At 33.5% G+C, this 24,442-nt stretch overlaps 1 protein-coding gene across 5 annotated transcripts in view; it reads left to right on the top strand.

Moving 5' to 3' along the window:
• Nucleotides 1-21,800, top strand: part of CENPC (centromere protein C) — a 62,702-nt gene extending 40,902 nt beyond the window's left edge. For 2 of the 5 annotated variants that reach the window (XM_045504684.2, XM_010967538.3), the window contains 9 exons: nucleotides 4,381-4,524; nucleotides 5,683-5,765; nucleotides 6,892-6,951; nucleotides 10,690-10,794; nucleotides 11,579-11,707; nucleotides 12,313-12,408; nucleotides 14,044-14,198; nucleotides 19,956-20,046; nucleotides 21,572-21,800. In XM_045504684.2, the coding sequence (XP_045360640.1) occupies nucleotides 4,381-4,524; nucleotides 5,683-5,765; nucleotides 6,892-6,951; nucleotides 10,690-10,794; nucleotides 11,579-11,707; nucleotides 12,313-12,408; nucleotides 14,044-14,198; nucleotides 19,956-20,046; nucleotides 21,572-21,642 (934 nt within the window). In that variant the 3' untranslated portion in view covers nucleotides 21,643-21,800. Of the gene's footprint in view, nucleotides 1-4,380; nucleotides 4,525-5,682; nucleotides 5,766-6,891; nucleotides 6,952-10,689; nucleotides 10,795-11,578; nucleotides 11,708-12,312; nucleotides 12,409-14,043; nucleotides 14,199-14,542; nucleotides 16,490-19,730; nucleotides 20,047-21,571 lie in introns of those variants that run through there. The other 3 variants (XR_012499752.1, XR_012499756.1, XM_045504683.2) reach the window with 3 other exon arrangements.
• The last annotated feature ends 2,642 nt before the right edge of the window (nucleotides 21,801-24,442 follow it).

Below are 24,442 nucleotides of genomic sequence, written 5' to 3'. Positions count from 1 at the left end.
TAACAAAATAGATCTCCCTTTTATTAAACAAAGCAGATAAGCCTTAGCTATGAGTTGAAAGAAATACTAAGGTGAGGGGAAGGGTATAGCTCAGTGGTAGAATGCATGCCTAGCATGCATGAGGTCCTGGATTCAATCCCTAGTACCTCCATTAAAAAAATAAATAAGTGAATAAACCTAATTACCCCCCCCCCCGCCAAAAACCCCAACCAAACCAAAAAAAGAAAGAAAGAAAGAAAGAAAAATATTAAGGCAAAAAAAAAAAAAAGTTGAGTTTTTATGTTGAGTTTGAGTTTGAGCTTGTATCCCTAAAACGAACCTTGTTTTATGCACAGTGAGAAGGAGTTAGTCTAGTTAGAAATACCTGAAGTTGACAGTTGATTCAGTATCTGCTTAAGAAAACCTGTTTGGTATCTGGATTCATAGAAAGAAGGATCTTTCAGACATTTGTTTAGTTAAGCTGTATAGTCATTAAATACTTACTATGTGTAGAAAATCAAGTATATAATTATTTTGGTATTCTATCTGTCATAAAGTGGAAAGATAAACTTACTTAGTGACTCTTGTGGAAACCTCAAAGATAATTTAGATATAAAAGGCATGTTAGCAGTTTTATTGTTCTGTATTTAGGAAAGGAAAAAAAAGAGAAAACATTATTACATTATAATATGAGTATGCGTCTGCTTTGTCTAAGGAATCTTCCTGATTAGGAATATTATGTGAACTTCTCCTTTATATGAGTAACAGATATTAAAACTTTTAACTTGTTTTAAAGTGCTATTTTTTGCTTCTGATAACCTAGTAACCATGGTCATTAATTGAACTACAAGCTAACATCCTTCTTCCCCTCTTAAAGCCTTTAGAAAAAGAAAAATCTTAAAGAGCTAGTGCATTTAAAGTATAAGAAGCAATTTCTTTGAGTTTCTCTCATTTAAAATTTTTATAAGCATCTAATTTTTATATTATTTCTCTAAGCCATTTGGAATAGAAGCTCACTACATTAGATTTTTTAACAACTTAATTGAGGTATAATTCACATGCAGTTCACTCATGAAATGTGTTCAGTTGTATTCATAGAGAAGTGCAAACCATCAAAACAGTTAATTTTAGAACATTTTCATCACCAGTATCCTTCAGTGATCATCTCCCTGTCCCTCTCCCCAACAACCCTAAGCGACTGCTAACCTACTTTATGTCTCTATAGATTTCTCTTTTCTGAACTTTCATGTGAATGAAATCACATAGGATCAAGTTTTTTTGTTTGGTTTCTTTCATTTTGTGTATTTTCAAGTTTTATATGTGTTGTACCATGTATCAGTACTTCATTCCTTTTTATGACTGAGTACTATTTTGTTTTGTTACACCACACTTTGTTTATTCATTTATCCATTGGTGGACATTTGAGTTGCTTCTACCTTTTGGCTATTACAGAGTAATACTGATAAAAACATTTGTGTACAAGTGGAATTGCCAAGTCATGTAATAACTCTACCTTTAATTTTTTGAGGAACTGCAAGACTGTTTTCCAAAACATTTGCACCATTTTACATTCCTACCAGCAGTGTATGAGGCTTCCAGTGTCTTCACATCCTTGTCAACATTTGTTATTACCTGCCTTTGATTCTAGCCATTCTAGTTGGTAGGAAATGGTGTTTCATTGAGGTTTTCATTTTCATTTCCATGAGGACTAATGATGTCAAGCATCTTTTGTGTGCTTATTGGCCATTTACATATCTTTACAGATTATTTCAGGTCCTTTGCCTAATTTTAAATTGGGTTGTCTTTTTTATTGAATTCTAAGAGGTATTTATGTATTCTAGATACAACTCTCTTTTCAGATAAATGATTTGCAAATATTCTGTCTCATTCTTTGGGTTGTCTCACTTTCTTGATTGTGTCCTTTGAAGCACAAAAGTTTTTAATTTTCATAAAGTCTCATTTATCTATTTTGTCTGTTGTTGCTTGTACTTTTGGTGTCATATCTAAGAACCCTTTTCTCAATTCAAATTTAAGAATATTTACCCCTGCTTTTTTCCTAAGTTTTAGCTTTTTTATAGTTTTAGCTCTTAAATTTAAGTCTTTGATCCATTTTGAGTTATTTTTTGTATATCCTGTGAAGGGTCTGACTTCATTCTTTTGCATTGTGACTATCCAGTTGTCCCATAACTATAGAAAAGACATTTATTGCCCCCATTAAATGGGCTTAGCGCCATTTTTTAAAATCAGCTGACCATAGATGTATAGGTTTATTTCTGGATTCTCAATTTTATTCTGTTGTCTATATCCAGTTGTTTTTTCTAGTACCACACTGTCATGATTACCATTGCTTTGAGGTAAGTTTGAAATCAGAAAGTGTGACTTTTCTTTTTCAGGGATATTTTGGCTATTCTGGGTCCCATGCAATTCCATATAAATTCTAGATTCAGTATATCAATTTCTACAAAGATGTCATTTGGGATTCTGATAGGGATTATGTTGAATCTATCAATTTGAGGAATATTGTCATCTTAACAATGTCCATTGAGCCATGAAAATGGGATGTTTTTCCTGTTATTTAGATCTTCTTTAATTTTTTTCCAACAGTGTTTTGAGAGTTTAAATTTTACCACTTCTTTTTGTTTGTTTGTTTTTAAATGGAGGTACTGGGAATTGAACCCAGGACCTCGTCCTAATTAAGCATGTGCTCTGCCCCTGAACTGTTACTCTCCACTACACTTCTTCTGTTAAATTTATTCCTAAGTATTCCTTTTGATGCTATTGTGAATGAATTCTTTTTAAGTTTCATTTTTGAATTGTCCATTGCAAGTGTATAGAAATACAATTGATTTTTTTGTATGTCAGTCTTTATCCTGCAGCCTTGTTGAACTCATGAGTTAGTTCTGATAGCTTTTTAGTAGATTTTGTAGGACTTTGTAAGTACAAGATCATGTCATTTGTGATAGTTTTACTTCTTCCTTTCCAATCTGGATGCTTTCACTTTCTTTTTCTTGCATTATTGCCCTGGCTAAAATCTTCAGTACTATATTCAGTGGACTTCCTTGTCTTGTTTTTAATCTTTGAGGGAAAACATCTAGTCTTTCACCGTTCAATATGTTGTTAGCTGTGGGTTTTCATAGATGCCCTTTTATCAAGTTGAGGAAGTTCTTTTTTATTCCTAGTTTGTTGAGTGTTTTTATCATAAAAATACTGCATTTTGTCAAATTTGTTTTTAATCTATTGATATGACAATGTGATTTTTTTCTAATTGAGATAATGTATTACATTAATTGATTGTTGGATATTAGACCAAACTTGCATCTCTGGTGTAAATCTCATTCTGTCATCATGTGTAATTCTGTTTATATGTTGCTAGTAATTTGTGGAGGTGGTGTTTGTTTTTTGGGTTTTTTTGTCTGTAGTTTTCTTGTGATGTGTTTGTCTGGTTTTGATATCAGGGTGATACTGACTTCACAAAATGAGTTGGGAAGTGCTCTTCTGTTTTTGGAAAAGTTTATGAAGAATTCGTATTAAGTCTTTAAATAATGGTAGAATTCAGTGGTGAACCTATCTGGGCCTGGGCTTTTCTGGTTAGTTTTTTGATTACTGATTTATCCTATTGTTATAAATTTTTGAGATTGTTTATTTTTTCTTGAATCACTTGGTAATTTGTGTGTTTCTAGGAATTTGTCCGTTCCATCTAGGTTATCTGATTTGTTGGTGTTTAATTGTTCATAGTATTCTCTAATGACCTTTTTTATTTCTTTTGACTCTAGTGGTAGGACCTAGACAGAGACTAGAACCTCCAGAAATAAACTATCAAAGAATACTCAGAAGTTTGCATGTTCTTTTGTTCTCTTGCATGCAGATTTTTTTCATGTATAATAAGAATAGGCTGGTAGACTGAATCAAGAAGCATATTAAAACAGGACTTGTAAGAGAAATGTGAGGGAGGAGAGAGAATTATGCGGTCTAGGAATAATGTGTTTACGTATATTTAGGGTAAACCAGTTGGCTGTCAGCTACCAAAGAGATGGGTCTAGGTCCCTCTGAAAACAATTTCAGTTGTTTGTGGATTTTCATAAACCCATGTTGGATTAACTGTGTAGTATACATCATAAGCTACTCATAGGTAATGTCTCCCAGTGCCCTCCTGTTATCCTTTCTATCTTTGTTAGGCCGGATCTGTACCATTTCTTTTATCAGAATTTTTCAAATTAGAACTCTTGGTAGGTTCTAGAAACATAATTTCCTTCCTGGACTAGTTGTAAATTTTAGGACCTGAACAAGGTTATCTGATACTTGTTATAGCCAATATTATATTGTCTACTTACCTCTTTAATGTTTCTGGGAGAAATATTTTTTGAAGAAATATGAACAATTATAAACTTTTCATTTTCATAGAGATACAGGAAGCTCAAAGGATCAAGATAGTATGGCTGCACAAAGTGTGCATCTAAAGTCTCAGATCAATGGATATACATGCAAGACACCAGCAGAGTCTAACTTGGATTCTGGAGAGCCTGGGACCTCAGTTTTGGAAGGGAGGTATGCATGTGTTCTAAGGATAATAGGATTTACTCATTGTATTTGTTACCTATTGCCATGTAACAAATTACCCCCAAAGTTTAATTTTAATTTTGTTAATGGCTTGCAGACATTATTTCACTTTCTGTGGGTAGAAATCTGGGAGAGACTTAGCTGGCTAGTTCAGGCTCAGGGAGTCTCATGAGGTATAGTGGTCAAGATCTGTTTGGTTTGCATTCCTTTGAAAGCTTGACTGGAACTTGGAGGATCCACTTATATGGTGGCTTGGTCACATAGCTGTTAGCTGCAGGTCACAGTTCCTTGTCTTGTGGCTCTCTCCATAGGGCTGTTTAATATGGCAACTGGCTTCCACCAGCAGGTGATCCAAGAGAAAGTGTGACTATGACAGAGGTCATAGTACCTTTTAATGACCTGGTCTCTAAAGTCTTCCACTTTATTCTGTTCATTAGAAACAAGTCACTAAGTCTACACCACACTCAGGAAGAGGGGAGTTAGAATTAGTATGTACCTTTTGAAAGGAACATTATCTAAGAATTTGTGGATATATGTTTAAAGTGAGCATACTCAGTGAGCAAACCAAATAAACCTACTTTCATAATATCTGAAGTCATATAACCCTTTTTCAAAATGAAGGGATGGTAAATTATAGCAGACTCTCAGACTTCAAAGGGATAGCTAAGATTTCTTTACTATTTAGGAACTATGAGACCTGTCCTGGGGTCATAATAGGAGGAAGAGGATCTAGGACTTGAATAAGCTGAATTATCTCTGAACAGTTTCTGGACTGTATTTTAAATTACTTGTTTTTGGCTGTAGTTTAAAAAAATTAAGATAAGCTGATCATTTCTAATTTTATTTCTTATGGTTTGATTTTTATCAAAGAATGTTATTTGCATTGACTTAAATTTGTAATTCTGATCCATGAGTTAGTTTGAAAGGTTATAAAATTCAGTATTATTGTGTTTGACAAATCAATTGTGGAACTAAATGGTAGATTTTGTTTTATGCATGAGTATATTCTTAATGTTCTATAACACCATTCTTGGTTTTATAAGAAAGAAATCTTTGGCAGTTTTAGGAGAAAATTGACCATTAAGGTAGATTTATTAGATGTATTTATTCTAAAAACACAAATCTTGTGGTTTGTTTTTTCTTAAGTGGACCTTCCAGGCTCAAGAATTATTTAACGTCTGGGAAGAATAATTTGGATGTGGATGATAATGAAGTTCAGGAAAGTTCAGGTAAGTTATGATTTATTTTCTACTGTCTTGATTTTTGTAGCATTATGCATATGGAGTAAGGTATGCTATGTTTTGTTTAAATTACCACTGGTGGCAAGTGTGTGTTGAGTACCTACTTTTAAGAGCCTTACTTTATGGTTAGAGATTTGTAAGACCTTGTACCTAGGTGAGAGAGGGAGGGAACTTAGCTTAGCTAGGCGATTCTCATTTTGGCTCTCTCATGCATTTGTAGATGGATGCAGGCCACTGGGGTTGAGGTCATTTGAAAGAACAGCTGGGCTGGAAGTCCAAGGTGACTTCTTCACCAATATATTTGGTACCCAGCCAGGGTGGCTGAAATAGTTGGGTGGGAGAGGGGTGGCCAAGCATCTTTTTTTTTCTTTCACATAGCCTTTCCATGTGGTTATCTGGGGTTTCCTCACAGCAATGTAGTCTTGGGGTAATCAATCTTCATACATGGTGGCTGTCTTTCCCCAGAGTGAAGTTCCAAGAGACCCAGGTGGAACTTGCATATCTTAGAACTTAGCCTTCAAAATCCCAGAATGTCATCTCTTCTTAATTTTGTTAGTTGAACTACTCACTAAGGCCAGCGGAGTTCCAAGGAAAAGGGAATTAAACTTTGCCTCTTGATGAAGAACAACATTTGTGCATAGGAGGAGAAAGAATTGATGGCCGCTATGTTTAGATGCTGTTTACCACACTGAAGTTGAGAACCCTTGACCTAATTGTCACACTGCTAAATTCAGTATAGTTGAACTGTTTTAGAACTTTAAGGATCATAGATTACATTATTAACATATCAATTATTATCACACCTTGCATTTTAATCCACTGAGTGACTTATTTTGCTTCAAGTCCATAAGCAATAGAAAGCCTATTTGTTTTTTGTGACTTATAATTGTTATCCGCTTAAGATGTATTAATTGTAGCAAAATCTAGAGACATACTGTACTGTTTTTCATGAGTCTTCATTCAGCAATGAAAAGCAAAGGAGGTAAAAAAATGTACTGTCAAGTCAAATTTTATTTTAAAGTATTTATACTGATGTTGACTGAGTAACATACTTTAACTCAACATGGAATTAATTAGCAGCCATCACTCATGATATTTCTTGTAAAATTTGCAGATGATTCGAGAGTAAAAAGATCTAACTCGACACCAGAGAACAAAATGCATTACAAATTAGGTAAATTATTTTTTCTTAATATTTTCATATTATAAAACCTCTTATTTCTAACTATAGTTTAATTTTTTTCTCAAGCAGCGGGAAAATATTATTTGGATTAATTGTCAGATAAATTAAACTTTTATATTTAGTTTTCATGGATTTCATGGTAAATCATCACAGGTCACTGTGATGATGAGTTTCTTTATTGTTCATTTATAAATCCTACAGTCCTCTCATTCATTGCCCTAGGGAGCTGATCTCACCTAGGGAGCTGATCTCACCTAGGCTAAGAAGCTAGGGTGGAAAATTCTATAAAATATAACTGCTGGATAGCTGGTATCCCTGACAACTTCTTCCATTTTTATCCAATTCACTTCTAAACAAAGCAATAACTAGGATAAGTAAATAGGGAAAGTTAGGAGCTAGGGAACCCATGGAGAGGCCCATGTGAGGATGAACTCTGTGGTTCTCAAAGAGATATTTGCCAGTCAGGGTTCATAGGGCCTCCCAAGTTTGTGGGATTGGAGTGGCTTTTTAATATTTCTCCCTATACTTGAGTCTGTGAGTGTTTCTGTGCTTATACCTGAAGAGAAGCAGTAGCAGTGAAGCTTTCTCTGATTGCTCCAACCAAAACCTCACATCTTGTCAGTTAGTATTTTGTGGGCCCATGTGAAGATAGACTGATATACTTCTCAGTGCTTAATGCTTATCTTGGAATAGAATATGACTAGAGTGAGGAGCAGGCAAAGAGAAATAAGAATGTCTGTGAGCAGAGGTTTTCAGCAACCTGAGAGGAAAATCAAGCATTATTCTTAAGAATAGTGGCAGTCTCTGGTGAGCTAGAACTTCTGTGGTAGATGGATAACACTTTTAACAATGAAAGAAATATGAGTACTTCCAGAGATTTAGTTATATCATAGAAGGCTTTTTAGTCCTAAAGCATAATTTTTCAGTTTAAAAAGTCAGTAGTTGAACAGAAAGTAAGGATAGTCACTCTTGAGAGCTAAATTAGTAACTGGTGTTGACATGAAAGAAATTTCTCATAACAGAAATACAAAAAACATGGAAACCGTGAAGAAAAAAATATGCAATGGAAATAACATGGAAACATCAGCTAAAACATGCAAATTAAAGGAATTCCAGAAAGAAGAAATAAATGGAGGAGTGAAAACAGTTAAAGAAAGTACTTGTTAAAACTTCCCTGGAGTAAAGATAGGCTTCATCTACAATTTGAACGAGTTTACCAACTGCCAGTCAGAGTTAATGAAAAAGATACACCTCTAGATATAAGCTAATAAAATTTCTAAATTTCAAGGATAGAGGAAAGCTTCCAGATGGAAAAGTTACATATAAAGAAGAGAAAATGACTAGCACTGCTTATCTGTGTAACACTGGAAGAATAAAATAATATATATAGCCTACTTTTAGAAATGTATTATACCATCCTATGTTATAACTAGCCAAGATATCTTTCTTTCTGATAAGTGAATTTACTTTGCAGATAATGAAATATTAAGTTTAGTATCCTCAATATAAAATATCTGTGTATGGTAATCTAACCAAGTATCATATAAATCAGAACTAAGTCCAAAGAAAGGAAACAGTGGCGAGGAATAATTCTGAATATATGTGGTTAAATTTAAATAAAGTGTATTTGTTTTCTGTGTACCAAATTACTACAAATTTAGTGGTTTAGATAACACACATTTATTATCCCATGGTTTCCATGGGTTAGGAGCCTAGGCACAAATTAGCTGGGTTCTCTGTTCGAGGTTCTCATAGGCTGCAGTCAGAAGTGTTAGCCTGGGCCATGGTCTTACCTGAGGCTCAAGGTCCTCTTCCAAGCTCATGTGGTTGTTAGCAGAATTCAGTTCCTTGAAACTATAGGATTGAGGTACCTGTTTTCTTGGTGTGTGTTAGCCATGGGCCACTGCTCTCAACTTCTGGAGGTCACCTGCAGTTCCTTGTCACATGATTCTTTCCCTAGGCCCCTTCACAATGTGGCACCTTGCTTCTTCAGAGTCAGCAGAGAATAATTTCTCTCTGCTTCTGCTAGGTAGCATCTTATATGTATAGCCGTGATGTAGTCACAGGAGTGATTTCCTATCACTTTTACCATATTCTGTTGAATATGTCATAGGTATCTTAGAGAAGGTGATTATACATAGGCATGTCTCATTGCTCACACTTTAGGGTGTCTGCTACTTAATGCTAATGTGATTGGGGATTTATAAGTGCTAAGTAATGATTTTTGCAATAATAGCTTGAAATCCAGACCATCTTAACAAAACTTGATATGGTGGAGAGGAGAATAGAAGTGGAAGACATGTAATAAAAGTGTAAAAGTTTTATTTTACTAAGTGAGAAAAAGGAGAAGATAACATATCTTGGTAATGGGTATAGTTTTTAATATAATCATGGAGAAATGAGAGTTTGATTTTTGAGTGTCAGGTGTGGGAAGGTAACCAATGTTAGAGTCCAGAAGCACAGCTAAACTTTGAAAGGACCAAGGTTTGGGGGGTGGGGAAAGAAATGGTATTCTGATCAAACCAATAAAAATGAGGGGAAAAAAGAATCACTAATGTAAAATAACCAGTAAATATAAAGTAAGATGTGAGGAATAAAAGGAAGCATATTACTTGTTACACTAAGTATGAATGGATTGAATTCCTCTAATAGGATAGAGACTATCAGAGTTGGTTAAGCAATACAAACTGACCTATATGTTTATAGGAAACACTTCAAGTTTTAAAATAAAAGATTATTAAAGAGTTAGGTAGGCTAATGTAAACAAAAAGAAAATAGTAATGTAATTTTAACATTAGATGAAATGAAATTTAAGGTTAAAAGTGCTGAACAGGATAAAGGACTTGCAATAATAATAAAATTAGCAATTTATTGAGGAAGATAGAAAAATCGTAAACTATTCAGTACCATACAACCTAGCAACCAAAATGTATTAAGAAAAAAAAAACTAAGAAAAGGCAAGGAGATTTTAATTTAAATAATACAGTTAGACTGGGAGATTTTTTTTTAAAGGAAGTACAGGGGATTGATCCTAGGACCTTGTGTGTGCTAAGCATGTGCTCTACCACTGAGCTGTACCCTCCCCACCTAGATTGGGAAACTTTGATAAACCACTTTCAGAATTGGACGACCCTAGCTAATCAAAAGTAAAATCATAGGAAGCTGATTATATAGCCAGCAAACTTAGTCTATAGTTCTTTGCATTGTTCAGATACTTGTGTGTACACACAAACACATGCATACATAATAACTAACCCTGATTTCTAAATTTTCTGTTGTGGACCATTTATATGGTTTTCAATTTGATTTTTGTTTCCTGATTCTGTTATAAACAGTACTACCATGAATGTTCTTGTACTTGTATCTTTGCTCATTTTTCTGAATATTTTTGCAAACTCATTTTCTAAAAATGAAGTTTCTGAGTCAAACAGTATTACAGTTGTAGGTATTGTCAATTTGTCTTCAATCAGCTTACATTTCTACCTACAGTATATGAGAATTCAGGTGTACCTTTAAAATCATTAGCCATTGGTGTTATTAAATCTTTTCCAATCTAGTAGCTTATTTTTTCATTGACATTTCTTTAATAGCACAAACATGTCTTAAATTAATTTTTCTAGCATTTTGTCTAGAAGCATTAGTGTTCTAGAAAGTAGTATCAGTCTTTTCACTGCAAAGTATCATCTAACATTTATATGTGTACATTTTTTGTCTGATGTCTTTTTACAGTATTGCCCTCCAACACACCAAATGTTCGCAGGACTGTGAGAACACGATCAAAACCTTTGGAATACTGGCGAGGAGAGCGTCTAGATTATCAAGGAAGGCCATCAGGTAAACTTTATGCTTTAATGTCTCAAAAAAAAATAATGGTAATTACTGCAGTTTATTGAGGTATATTATTTGCCAAGCACTGTCTTACATATATTACCTTATTTAATTTCATCCTCCAAAAATGTGACAAGAATAGATTCAAGTCCAGATTTCTCTGATTACTAGAGATGCTGATTTTTTTTTCTCTTTGGTAGCAATATGAGGTGAGTGTGTGGCTTTACAGAGTGTTATCATTTCTATACTATCTAACAAGTTTCCTAATTGCATAAAATGAAGCACTAGATCAGAGTGTGAGAAGATTATAACTGGCAAAGATTATGTATTCTCCATTATTATTCTTACTCCGTTTTCTTATATTGTTCTACAGAAATGGTAGAGGGTGGGAAAGAAAGTATAGTGAGTGTCATTTTAAAGTTATTTTCTTTTTTGATGGATATTTCTAAGTCAAAGTACTAAACTCACATGTAGATTACTATAAATAGTTCATTGCTGACCTTTGTTTTCTTTGTATTTTAAACCTCCACTGATGACTGCTGATTTCAAGCAACAGAGACCATTCCATCAGTTTTCATCAGTGCTTCTAAGAAGATTTAGGATAGTAGAGACCTAAGTAAAATTGGTTGCTATTTGTTATATTTGAATTTTTAGCTATGGAATGTAGTTAGTAGTAATGTATCCTTTGGTATTTTGAAAGGAAATGTGCTATACTAATTTAAAGAGTTTTGTTTCAAGGTTTTTACTTTGCCAGGTGTGATAATTTACCCTTTTTTTGGTTAAATTTCAGGAGGATTCGTAATTGGTGGAATTCTTTCCCCAGACACAGTATCATCTAAAAGGAAAGCAAAAGAAAACTTGGGAAAAGTCAACGCAGTAGATAATAGGAAAAGGATCTGTCTTGATAATGATGAAAGAAGTATGAACTTAATCCTTATTTTAAATAACAGTGCTTTGAGAAGTAGCTCTTTGCAAATTTTGAAATATACTTCTAAAAGCTTCAGGGTAATACTACTTTAGGGTAAATTCACTTTTTAATGTCTACTTTTTTCCCCCAGATTTTGAAAGTAAACTAATCTAATCTTTAAAAAAAATTGGTAATAGCGTAGTATAAAATATTTCCACATCAGTAAATTACCCTGTCAGTGAAGCTTATCTTTTCCATGTTCAAACTATGGTTAAAATAGACATTTTAATGAATTCTTTCTAAAGTGAATCTCATACTTCAGCTCTCTTAGAGAATGTGCAAAACACCATTTAACTTCTTGATGATGCAAGAGTTCAAGAGTTCTGTTACAATAGGCTTACAGAAAATAAGTTTGGGATGTTTGCTTCTATATTAAATCATTGTGGCTTTTGAATTTTTGTTTATCAAAGTGGTCGTTGATAAGTAAGAAGAGATCATTATGCTGCTGGCAATTTCCTTTACAACTTGTCCATAGCTGTATTTCATACTAGATTTTTTTTTAATTGAAAAGAATTTTAAGTAAATAGTTTGTATTTTAGTGGTATTTCTTTTTGCAGAGAATAAACTTGTGGTAAACCTGAATATACCTCTTGGAGATCCTTTGCAGCCAACGAGGGTAAAGGACCCTGAAACAAGAGAGATTATTCTTATGGGTAAGATCAGGGATGAAATTGAGAATGCTTAATTTAACAACTAGGAAGGACAAACTGTTTGCTTGAAGACTGGCCTATCTACTTTGCCTTTTTCTCCCTGGATGTCAGAGCCAAAGTCCTGTAAAGGGTCTAATTCCAGTAAGCAGCCTGTGTGAGGACTACTCTAGGGGAATTGATGGCAGACAACCTCCAGGGGACATATAGTACCATGCATTTGTCCTCTGCCTCCCCCAGTAGGTTCTAGGCTTTCTTTGACAGGCCTGGGGGACAGTGGCTGTTTATGGAGAAGTATATAGCAAGTTAACTGGCAGACACTCAGATACACCCTTACTGTGAGACCCCAGGGATTGTGGGAAGGATTTAGACAGCCTTTTGAACTTTGAGATGCTAGTAATGGTATCTGGGGTACAAAACCTTTGGGAGGATGACTAGCAAGGGCATGAGTCAGCCTAACAAATGACAGGCTTAGTCTTAAGGTTCTCGAAGCCTTCTGCTATACTTAATAGGCATTAAACATTTTGTGTCTGGGAGACCATGGGAGGTTCCAAGGGACAGACTATAGTAGGGTGTTGGGGTTAAGTAGGGAACACTCAGCTATTTATCAACCAGGAGATATTTACACACAGGATATATTAACATGTTTTAATGACTATTATGACTGTACCAATGAGTACTGAGGACTATTTTTCCAAAGTTGGAGGACAAATTGGTCAAACCAGAAAGGCAGTAATGGTATTTATACTTAAAATTTTGGCTGTGGAATAGATTCCATGTAATCTCTTATGTATCAAAGTTATTTCTTTATTCAGATTATTTATTTCGCAACAGAGTTAGAAGTTCAGGGAATTTTGTTTAGTGTAGTGTTTTAACTAAAAACATTACTATACTGTATCATATTTTTAAAGTTGTGAATGTTGTCCAGAATTCGTCACTTTTTATTTGTTGATTGAGTCCATTTTATGTATTTTCTATATCCTGCAGTCTGTGGCATTACTAACATTTCCAGATATCCAAGGAAATAGTCAGAAGCTGATAACAGAAAAATCTATTAATTATAGATCTGGAAAGGTTTGTAAATGAAAGGGAAATTTTAAAAGTGAGTTAGTTATTTGTGAGCTATAGTTAGAACTTAGGTTACTTAGTGCTTTTTACCTGATGATACATTTGTACTTTGGCTATGTTAAACTTTTTTAAGATAAGGAATTCTTTCTTGTCTCTTAGCTGATTTTGTTTTCTATCTGAGCTGTTATATGAATAATAATAATACTACATTGTTATTATTAATAGTTAAGAATTACCTAATGCTTACTTTGTGCCAGTGTTTTAAATACTTTACACACATTAACTCATTTCATATTCACAACTCTAATGTAGATGAACTATTACTATCGCATTTTATAGAAAAGGAAATGGAGGCACTGAGAGGATAAGCAACTTGGCTAAACTAAGGTCACATAGCTTGTAAGACAGAGAGAGGATCTGACTGCTGGTATTCTAGCTCCAAAATCAATGTTCTTAATCATACCTATCTTTCTAAGGCAGGTTTATATCTAGAAATAACTATATGCGTGTGTATATATATTGTATCATGGAGCAATATCATTGCTGTTACTTTTGTTAATTTTTTTCCCTTAGATCTTGTGAGGCCACGAGATACATATCAATTTTGTGTTGAACATGGTGAGTTAAAAGTATATAAAACATTGGATACACCCTTTTTTTCTACTGGAAAATTGATACTAGGACCTCATCAAGAAAAGGGAAAGCAACATGTTGGCCTTGATACATTGGTGAGTGTATTTCTCCATATATTTATGTTTTGCTGTTGGTACAACTCTGATTTATTGGAATTGATGAGGCATTAAAGTTGCTATTTCCTCAGAAATGATATTTTATTACTATAGTGAACAGATAATTTTCTTATTTGTTAAATCTATTTAGAGTCAGTCACCCAAAGGCTTTTTAAAAGTACTTGTTTTGTGCATAGCAGTGTAACCTTGAGATTCAGAAGTTTAAGGAATGGTCTTTACTTAATAGAATCTTAGAAATTAGGTTCGCAAACAAATCATTATAATTTTAAAGCTGGAGGGGATTATTGAGATTAAGTCGAAATCTCATTTCTCTAATCATGCAGTTCAGTAATAAAGAAGTTAAAAGACTACTTCAAAGTCATATAACTAGTTTGCAGCAGATTGAGGACTGGGAGCGAGTTGCTTCAGTAAGTACTAAATAATACATTACTGTAAATAGCAGTATTACTGGATGAAGTTATAGTAAGACTCAAGGTGAGTCACTCTCTCTCTCTCTGTCTCTCACTGGAGACACACATCCCTGAAACATTGTATATATATCAGACAATTTCTGCATCTTGAAATTGAAAATTAAAGATTTTAAGAATCACCAGATTTTAAGAATATTTAATATTATACCAGCATTTAAAAAATATATCTAAGGTACATTTTTCAGTAAGTAACATTTTCAGTAAATAAGTAACATTTCAGGATCATGGGTTACTGGAGGACAACATTCAAAACACTTTTTTTTTTACTGACAGTTACAGTAAGCTCAAAAAGGAGAAACAAAAAGAGCATCAGGACTCTTCAGTTTATATTAAGGCAAATCAAGGCAAGGAAAGGAAAATGTACATATGAGAGTAAAAGTGTAATTTATTACTACATCAGTATAGTATATAGAATCCAGATTTAAAATACTTTAAAATATTTTTTAATCCAATCTTAAAATGTTATAGATCTCCAGGTGTTATTAAGAGAGTAAGAATAACACATTTAACTAACTGAAGTAATAGATAATCCCTGTGTAATTATTAAGGAACAATTAATAGGGGAGGAGGGCATAGTTTAGAGGTAGAGTGCATGCCTAGCATGCATGAGATCCTGGGTTCTATCCCCAGTACCTCCATTATAAATAAATAAATAAATCTAATTACCTCCCCCTCCGAAATGAAAAAAAGAAAGAAAATTAAGGAACAATTAATAATGAAGATAAGCATTATGAAATGTCATCATTGAACTAATAATAGTTACCCATTAAACTGTAATGCCTTTGTTATAAAAAAAAGAATATTGAATAGTAAATGTTTGAAAGTGTTTAACCTGTCTAATATTCAAAGAAATCCATGTTAAAAATAAAGGACCCTTTATAATTACTCAGTAGAAATTATTGGAAAATTGTTTATACACTTTCACTTATGAATATAATTTCATAATTTTTTCCTAGGAAAATAAATGAAAAGTTAGGGAAGCTGGGGGTGGGAGGGTGGCAAGTATAGCTGAGTGGTAGAGCGCATACTTAGAATGAATGAGGTTCTGGATTCAATCCCCAGTTTCTCCATTAAAAAAAGAAGTTAGGGAAGCTGAACATACATAGTTATTCATTGTAACATTGACAGTAATTGCAAGCATTAGAAATGACTGAAAATGTGCTACAGGAAGAAAATGGCTATATTTATATTTTGACTTAGTAATAAATAAACCATTATATGATAATCAGTTATATAGCACTTAGATGTTCCAGGCACTGTACTAAACATTTTTATATTAATGTAAGCATATTATTTTGAAGAATAGCCATCTGGAACACCTTTAGGATAAACATTTAAGCAAACTGCAAGACAGAAAATTCTTTTATTTTTTTCTGACTAGAATTTAAAAATGAAAATGACAGAGATGTGAAGGAACTACAGAAAATAACATGTTACTAGATGATTATATTTGATTTTTATTTCTTCTAAATATTGCCTTTAACTTTTCATAATGAAAATCAAAGTTAAATTTTAAAAAAAAATAATGGAGTATTTTTACATTTTAAAAAATGAAGCACACTTTTAAATATATGCTCTTGAGAAACAAAAAGAGCAAGATGGAGAACCAGCATAGGCTATTAACTCTTTCACACTCAGTTCTAGATAATCAGTAAGAGAGAAAGTAGCACAGAAGAATTAACAAATTAACCATGGGAGTTGGTTGTGGAGCTCTACTAGAAGACAAAAGGATATCAAGAAATGGAAAATATGAAAGTTTAGTGATACGAAGAACAGAAAAAAAAAAACCAAAAACCAAAACAGAAGGAGTTAAAATCCAAATGACCAAAAGGTAGAAATACTTGAAAAAATATTTCCAGACAATAATTGCTCCAGAACTAAAAAACAAAGTGACAGCAACACATTAAAGGAACCAGAGTTCCTTAGAGAGATGTCTGATTTCAGGCCCGGGCTGAGCTTGAAATTTTATTATACCTGACAGCAAACTGTCAAAGACCATTAAGATTGGCTCGTAAGATCTCAGAATCGAACTTGAAGACACACTACCTGGACAAAGATGCGAAAACTTGAGTATCAATAAGAATAACTTCAGTGGATTGATATACATCAATTATATCTAAATCTGTGAATTTCTAAGACTACTACAAAAAGAAAAACTTAATTCAACACTGTTGAAGAATTCTAGGAAGCCAACCCTTAACAACAAATATGGTAAATAAAGGGAAATAATTAAACACTTATTCTGCTGTTCTCAAATAAACTGTACTATTAGGTAACCAAATGATAAATGAGGGGAATTTTATCCTTCTTGGTAATATTCCATTTTAACATTCCTTCTTCATTTATTAATTAGAATATTTCTATTCCAATTAATATTTCTGTTTACAACACCTGATAAATTATTGGATCTATGATCAGTGTCTGCTAACATCTAAAAAGTGTATGACCAGATATTATGTGCCTTCAAATGGAAGTATACAACACTGTCTATGAAGTAATCTTGCCTCCCCTACCTCTTAAAAAACAACAACAATAAAATAAACACCTCACACACACCACCACCTGAATTTGATATAGTCCTTAGAACTACCAATTCATAGGAAATAAAGAATACCGGAATCTTAAAAAAAAAGGACACAAATGAACTACTTATGATTTATAACTTAAATGACTGATTTCTTGAAAATGTGTAAGCACATTTGACTGTCCTTTGTGATTGGATTACTGCATTCTGTTGATTCTTATTTTGTGATTGGCTTTATTCCTTTGATAACTATGCAAGTTTAAAAAGCTAAGGCTCTAAACTGTTCTTAGAAGTAATGAACAGTACATGTATGTAAATTTAAAAATATGTGCAATATATTGTATATATGTATTTACATGCAATACATTGTATATGTGCAGTCAAATTGTATCATTTTAGCTAATAAAACTGAAAAATGATTAAAAAAAAATAGCAGACTTTTCAAATGACACCCTGGGGTTATAATCAGCAAAATCCAGCTGTGTAAAGATTTTTAAAACAAATTTTGTTTCTTGATTTCTTTAATAAATAAACTGCAAGGAATTAAAAAGAGAGAATCAGGTGGAATGTATAGATCAGGGTTCTCAACCATGGCACTACTGATATTTTGGACTGGACAATTCTTTGTTGTAGGGAGACTGTCCTGTGCATTCTGAGATGTTTAGAAGCATCCCTGACCTCTACCCACTAACTTCCAGTAGTATCCCTTTAGTTATGAGAATTAAAAATGTCCCCAGCCATTGCCAATTGTCCCCTGAGGAGCAAAATCGCCCCCAAAGTGAGAACCATTATAGATTGAGTGATTTAAAAGGTAGATCAAGTAGTGACCATGTGTGCCTCTTATTTGGATCTTGATTCAAATCCTTAAAAATATGATATTTAAAAGATAATTGGAAATTTGAATACTGAGTCGGCATTTGATAGTATATATCCATTTATTTTTAGGTGTGATAACAGTGTTGTGGTCATGTTTTTAAAAAGGACTTTGCTCTTTTAGCACACATTGAAATATTTATAGGTGATTTATGATGCTAGGCATTCACTTCCAACTAATATGGCATGGGGAAAACAGACTCTGAATAAAGCAGGTTATTGGGGTTTGATATTTATTCATGGGAGTTAATCATTCTATTTTTGTGTATTTCAAAAGCATTCTTAGTAAAATGTTTGCAGAAACAGGTATGCCTAGAAGCGCCAAACTGAATAGATAATGAAAAAACGCCTAGAAATATATATGCTTGACTTTCTGGGTAGTGTGTGTATTACCTTTTTCTATTTTTTCAGGCAAAACTTTTTGGCTATAATAAAAAAATACTTATTTTATTAAGTTATAAGAGGACCTTTAGAAACACTTTATGAACTTTTTCCATTTACGGGGTATATTGTAGGGGCTAAGAACATGGATTCTGGAATCAAATGCCTGAGTTCAAATCCTAGCTCTTCCATTTACACTGTCACCTTGGAAAGTTACACCCCTCTGTACGTCATTCTCTTCATCTGTGAAAAGCTTTTAAAATAGTATCTATCTCATTGGTAGATGCATACATTGAATGAGTAAAAGGAAGTGCTTAGAACAGTGGCTGGCATGGAATAAGTGCTAGATCCTAAGTGCTTGTTGCTCTTGTTTTTCTGGTATTTTAGGTTCATATTTTTTTAATAGTAGTAAGAAAAGAGAAAGGAGGAGGAGGCATAATCCTCTGAGGCAAAATATTCTTCATGGCTGAATCTCAAAATTTGAATCTCAAAGTTTGAAAGGCCCTACATTTTGTATTTAGTTGTCTAAAAAACAGGTCATTGCCAGATGCTATCTATGTATAAAATGTAAAAATTTGCCATGTTTGAATACGGAAGCCTGTATGACTGAGTGCTACATTATCCTTTTTTATTTTCTTAATGTTGATTCTTGTTTAAATGTATAATTTTTTTTTCTTTTTATTCTTTGATTTGTCCGATTAAGTTGCGTGTCCCAAGCATGTAACCTTTAAAGAGGTGCACATAAAACTTAGCTATTTTTCTAGTATATCTAAGTGATATTACAGTGGTTGTTCTGAATTTTCATAAACTAGTAAATAAAAAGGAAGAGCAAAAGAAATTTCTTCCTGTATTTGTTTTCTGTTACTTCTGTAACAAATTACCACAAACTTAAACAACATTCACTTATTATCTCACAGTTTTGTAGGTTAAAAATTGAGTGGGCTTGGCTGAGTGCTCTGTTTAGTGTCACAAGACTGGAATCAAGATGTTGGGAGATCTGCATTCCTCTCTGAAGGCTCTTAGAATAAATCTGCTTTCAAATTCATTCAGGTTGTTGGCAGAATTCAGTTTCATGTGGCTGTAGGACTGAGGTTCCTATTTGTTCACTGGCTGTTGGCCAGGGTGTCCTTCTCAGCTTCTAGAAATAGCCTACACTCCTTGGCTCATGCCTCTCTTATCTATAGCACTAGCAACAGTGAAAGTCCTTCTCATGCTTCATATTTCTCTGACTTCTCCTCTGCTTCATCTCTCCTCTACTTCCAGCAGGAGAAATTTCTTACTTTCAAGTAAGGCTCATGTGATTAGATAATCCAGGATAATTGCACCATCTCAAGGTCTCCTTTGCCATGTAACATAACAGATCCTAGAGATGAGAGCGTGGCCATCTTTGGAGGTCTGTTAGTCTGCCTACCACATTTACTTTAAGTTTCTTTGGAGTGTACTTGTGGTGTTACAATTTGAAATGAGACTTAATTTTTAATTTTACAGGTTTTTTATGTTAATTTTGGTGACCTTTTATGTACCTTACATGAAACACCTTATATAATAACAACTGGGGATTCATTCTATGTTCCTTCAGGTAAGAATAATTGAAAACATTTTCTTTTGCATAGTTAAATATTTATATAGTAGCTCATGAGCATCATGAAAATGGAAGCCACAGTGGTCAAAAAGAAGCATGATATGACTTTTGCCAAAGAAGTTTGGTGCGTGTTTTCTTTTAATTTTAGCAATAGATAAGTATATCAGGGTTTTGATACATGAAAATTGACTGAGTATACTAATTGCTATGTATAAAAATATTTAGTTAGGAGGTACGTTGTTTTCAGGGTAGAAGGAAAATTATTTCCCCTGTGTTCTCTCAAAGACATTAAGTGGTCAGACAATTTTTAGTAGGTAATTTTAAACATACGGAATAGTGTGCTTCATCAGCTATTGACGAGCATAAGTCTTTGGAAATAGCAATTTTAATTTGTTCAATTGTTCACTCATTCATTCAACAAATGTGATTGAGTGTCTTCAAGCATTGTTTAAGGGTGTGGGATACCTAAGTGAACAAACAGGCAAAACTCCCTACCCTCATGGAGCTTACATTCTTAAAGGAGACAATAATAATACCTATGTTTATATAGTCCTTTGTATGTGCCAACACTGTTGTGAACACTTTACATTTATTAACTCAGTTAATTCTAATATGTATTAATTTCTAATATATAGAAAATCAGTACTGTAAACTTGCCTTTAAGTGAGGCTGTCCATCTGTATTTCACTTTTGCTGTTATTTATTACTCAATTTATTTAAGAGTAGCATTTGCCTCTGTTTAACTTTCAGGTTTTATTTTACTTAACATTTTATCTTTTATACTTATCTATATATTATCTGTGTCTGGTGTAGGGGAATCCATAGCCATTCCAAAGACATAATAACAGGTTCAGAAAGTCAGACAGAGAAAGTCAGATACTGTATGTTTTCACTTATATGTGGAATCTGAAAAATGAAATAAACAAGTGAAAATAACAAAACAGAAACAGACTCACAGATACGAAGAGCAAACTAGTGGTTACCAGTGGAGAGAGGGGAAGGGAGAAGGGGCAAGACAGAGATAGAGGATTAAGAGGTACAGACTACTAGGTATAAAATAAATAAGATACAAGTTTGTAATGTACAGCACAGGAAGTATAGGCAATATTTTATAATAACTTTAAATGGGGTATAATCTATAAAAATATCAAATCACTGTTGTATATCTGAAACTAATACTAAACATTGTAAATCAACTATATTTAAATTAAAAAACCAAAAAAACACAATTGGGTTCAGAGAAGATTTTCTTCCTTCCTGTACCCTTATCTAATTTGTTTTTGCATTCATTTCAAGAATGATGTGAAATTTACATTCTTTCAAGCCTTATCTGGATCACAGGTGGTGGTTAACTCTTGTATTTTTCAGTTCATAGAATTAAATAGATTTATTTTAGATTAGATGATTTTTTAAAAATTTGACACTATATACTATAACTGCCTTAGTGCTGACTACATATTTATTCAAAAGGAAATGATTCCTATGGAAATAAGTTCTAACTTTCTTATCACTTTTTTTCTAGGTAATTATTACAACATCAGAAATCTCCTGAATGAGGAAAGTGTTCTTCTTTTCACTCAGATAAAAAGTTGAAAGATGAAGCAGAGTTTAAATACATGTGTATATAAATATATACATACATACATGTATATAAAACACATTGTGCAGTTGAGATGTTTATATGTGTAATTATTTGTAATTTTTAAAATATTCAGTTTTGTGTACTTGTTTCAATAAACATTTCAAACTCCCATATGTATATTCTAATTTTTTCATGAATATGCACATAACCTGAGGTGATGTCCACATTCATAGTGTTTTAATAACATGACAGGAATACCAAAATCACTGCTCCCAGTGATATGCAGGTGCACCTTGGAGATACTGTGGGTTTGATTCCAGACCATCACAATAAAGAGAAAATTGCAATAAAGCAAGTCACATGAAGTTTTTGGTTTTCCAGTGTGTATAAAAGTTATGTTTATACTATACTGTCATCTCTTAGGTGGGCAGTAGCTTTATGTTAAAAATTAATGCACATACTTTAATTTAAAAAATACTTTATTGCTGAAAAATGTTAACCATAGTCAATACCTTCGGTGAGTCATAATCTTTTTGGTGGTGGAGGGTCTTGCCTTTATATTGATGGCTGCTGACCAATCAGGATGGTGATTGCTGAAGGTTGGGGTGCCTGTGGCAGTTTTTAAAAATAAGACAATAATGATTGATTGCTGCATCTGTTGCTTCTTCCTTTTACAAATGATTTCTCTGTAGCATGCAGTGCTCTGTGATAGCATTTTACCTACACTGTAGAACTCTTCCAAATTGGAGTCAGTCCTCTCAAACCCTGCTGCTGCTTTATCAGCTAAGTTTTTGTAATATTCTAAATCCTTTGTTGCCATTCAGCAGTCTTTACAGCATCTTCATCTCAAGAAGCCATTTTCTTTGCTCATCCTTAAGAAGCAATTCCTAATCTATTGAAATTTTACTAGGAGATTTCAGTAATTCAGTAATATTTTCAGACTCTACTGATTCTAATTCTCTTGCTATTTCCACCACATCTGCAATTCCTTCTTCTGCTGAGGTCTTGAACCCCCCAAAGTCATCCATGAGGGTTGTAATCAACTTCTTTCAAACTCCTGTGTTCATGTTGATATTTTGACCTCTTCCCATGAATCCTGAATGTTCTTCATGGCATCTAGAATGTTGAATCCTTTCCATTGAAAATCAGATTTCCTTTCCTTGTGTTTACATTGAAAATCTGTTTAGTGTAGACACCTTCATGAATTATCTTAGCCAGATCTGGGTAACTTGCTGCAGCTTCTACATCAGCACTTGCTGCTTCACCTTGGACTTTTATGTTATGGAACTGATTTCTTCTCTTAAACCTCACGAGTCAACCTCTGCTGGCTTCAGACTTCTCTTCTGCAGCTTCCTTACCTCTCTCAGCCTTCATAGAATTGAAGAGAGTTAGAGCCTTGCTCTGGATTAGGCTTTGTCATAAGGGAATGCTGTGGCTGATTTGATCTTTTATCCAGAACACTAAGCCTGTTTTGCTTTCTTATCTATGTGTTCACTAGAGTAGCACTTTTAATTTCCTTCAAGAATTTTTCCTTATCTTGGCTATTGTGAATAATGGTATAATTAACATGTGAGTGCAGGTATCTCTCCTAGGTTCCGATTTCATTTCCTTTGGGTATATATCCAGAAGAGGGATTACTGAATTTTAGGGTAGTTCTGTTTTTATTTTGGGGGAGAATCTCCATACTGTTTTCCATAAAGGGTGTAACACTCTACACTTCCACCAACAGTGTAAAAGTGTTCCCATTTCTTCACATCGTCACTAACACTTGTTACCTTTCACCACTTTGATACTAGCCTTCTTGACAGATTTGAGGTGATAATTGTCATTGTGGTTTTGATTTGCATTTCCCTGATGATTAGTGATATTGAGCATCTTTTCATAAACCTGTTGGCACTTTGTATGTCTTCTTTGGAAAGTGATCTCATGTATATGTGAAATGTAAAAATGTCAAATTCATAGTAGCAGTGAATAGAGCAGCGGTTATCAGGGCAGAGGAAGTGGGGAGATGGGTGTTCAAAGTGTAGAAAGTTGTAGTTATGTAGGATGAATATGTTCTAGAGATCTAATGCACTACATGATGACTATAGTTAATACTCTGTTGTATACTGGAAATTTGCTAAGAGCAGATTGCAGGTGCTCTCCCCACATACAACAGACACACACACATGGGAAACTGAGGAGATGGATATGCTAATTAACTTGACTGCAGCAATCATTTCACTAAGTATATCGAAACATCATGTTGTACACCTTAAATATATACATTTATACACACACACATGCACACACACATGAATATATTTGTGTGCATGTCTGTATTTTTTCTCTTTTATAAGAGTTATATATTTATTTAGGTTTTATATTTTAATGCTTTGGCCAGAATTATCAGAACAAAGGTTTTTAAAGTTTTAAAAGTAATGTTTCTAGTTTTTCATTGTTAAGGAAGATACTGATTTAAGATAAATATTCATATATACAGCATTAAGGAAATACTACTCTGTTTTCCTTTTTAAAGGATTTATTAGGGCAGTGGGTCTCAACATAATATGTCAGAGTTCTTGGTTTATATTAAAAAGTTTAATAAGTAAAAAATCACTATATAACAATATTAGTAGTTGGCATATGAAGTCAGCAAACTCATTTCTACCAAATCTTTTTATGTTTCTTTGCCAAGTTAATGATAGGTGAAGATGCACACTCTTACTACTTCAGTCTTTCCAGACTTCATATTATTTTGATATTCCTTTTGGAACTCATAGGTAGTTATCTTGGAGGCATCCTGATTAATCTATAATCAAGCCATAACAT

Source organism: Camelus bactrianus, chromosome 2 (genome assembly GCF_048773025.1).
Source record: "Camelus bactrianus isolate YW-2024 breed Bactrian camel chromosome 2, ASM4877302v1, whole genome shotgun sequence".
In the NCBI taxonomy this organism is placed as follows: Eukaryota; Metazoa; Chordata; class Mammalia; order Artiodactyla; family Camelidae; genus Camelus; species Camelus bactrianus.
The sequence above is the reverse complement of the archived record's forward strand: the minus strand, read 5'-3'. Positions and strand labels throughout refer to the sequence as shown.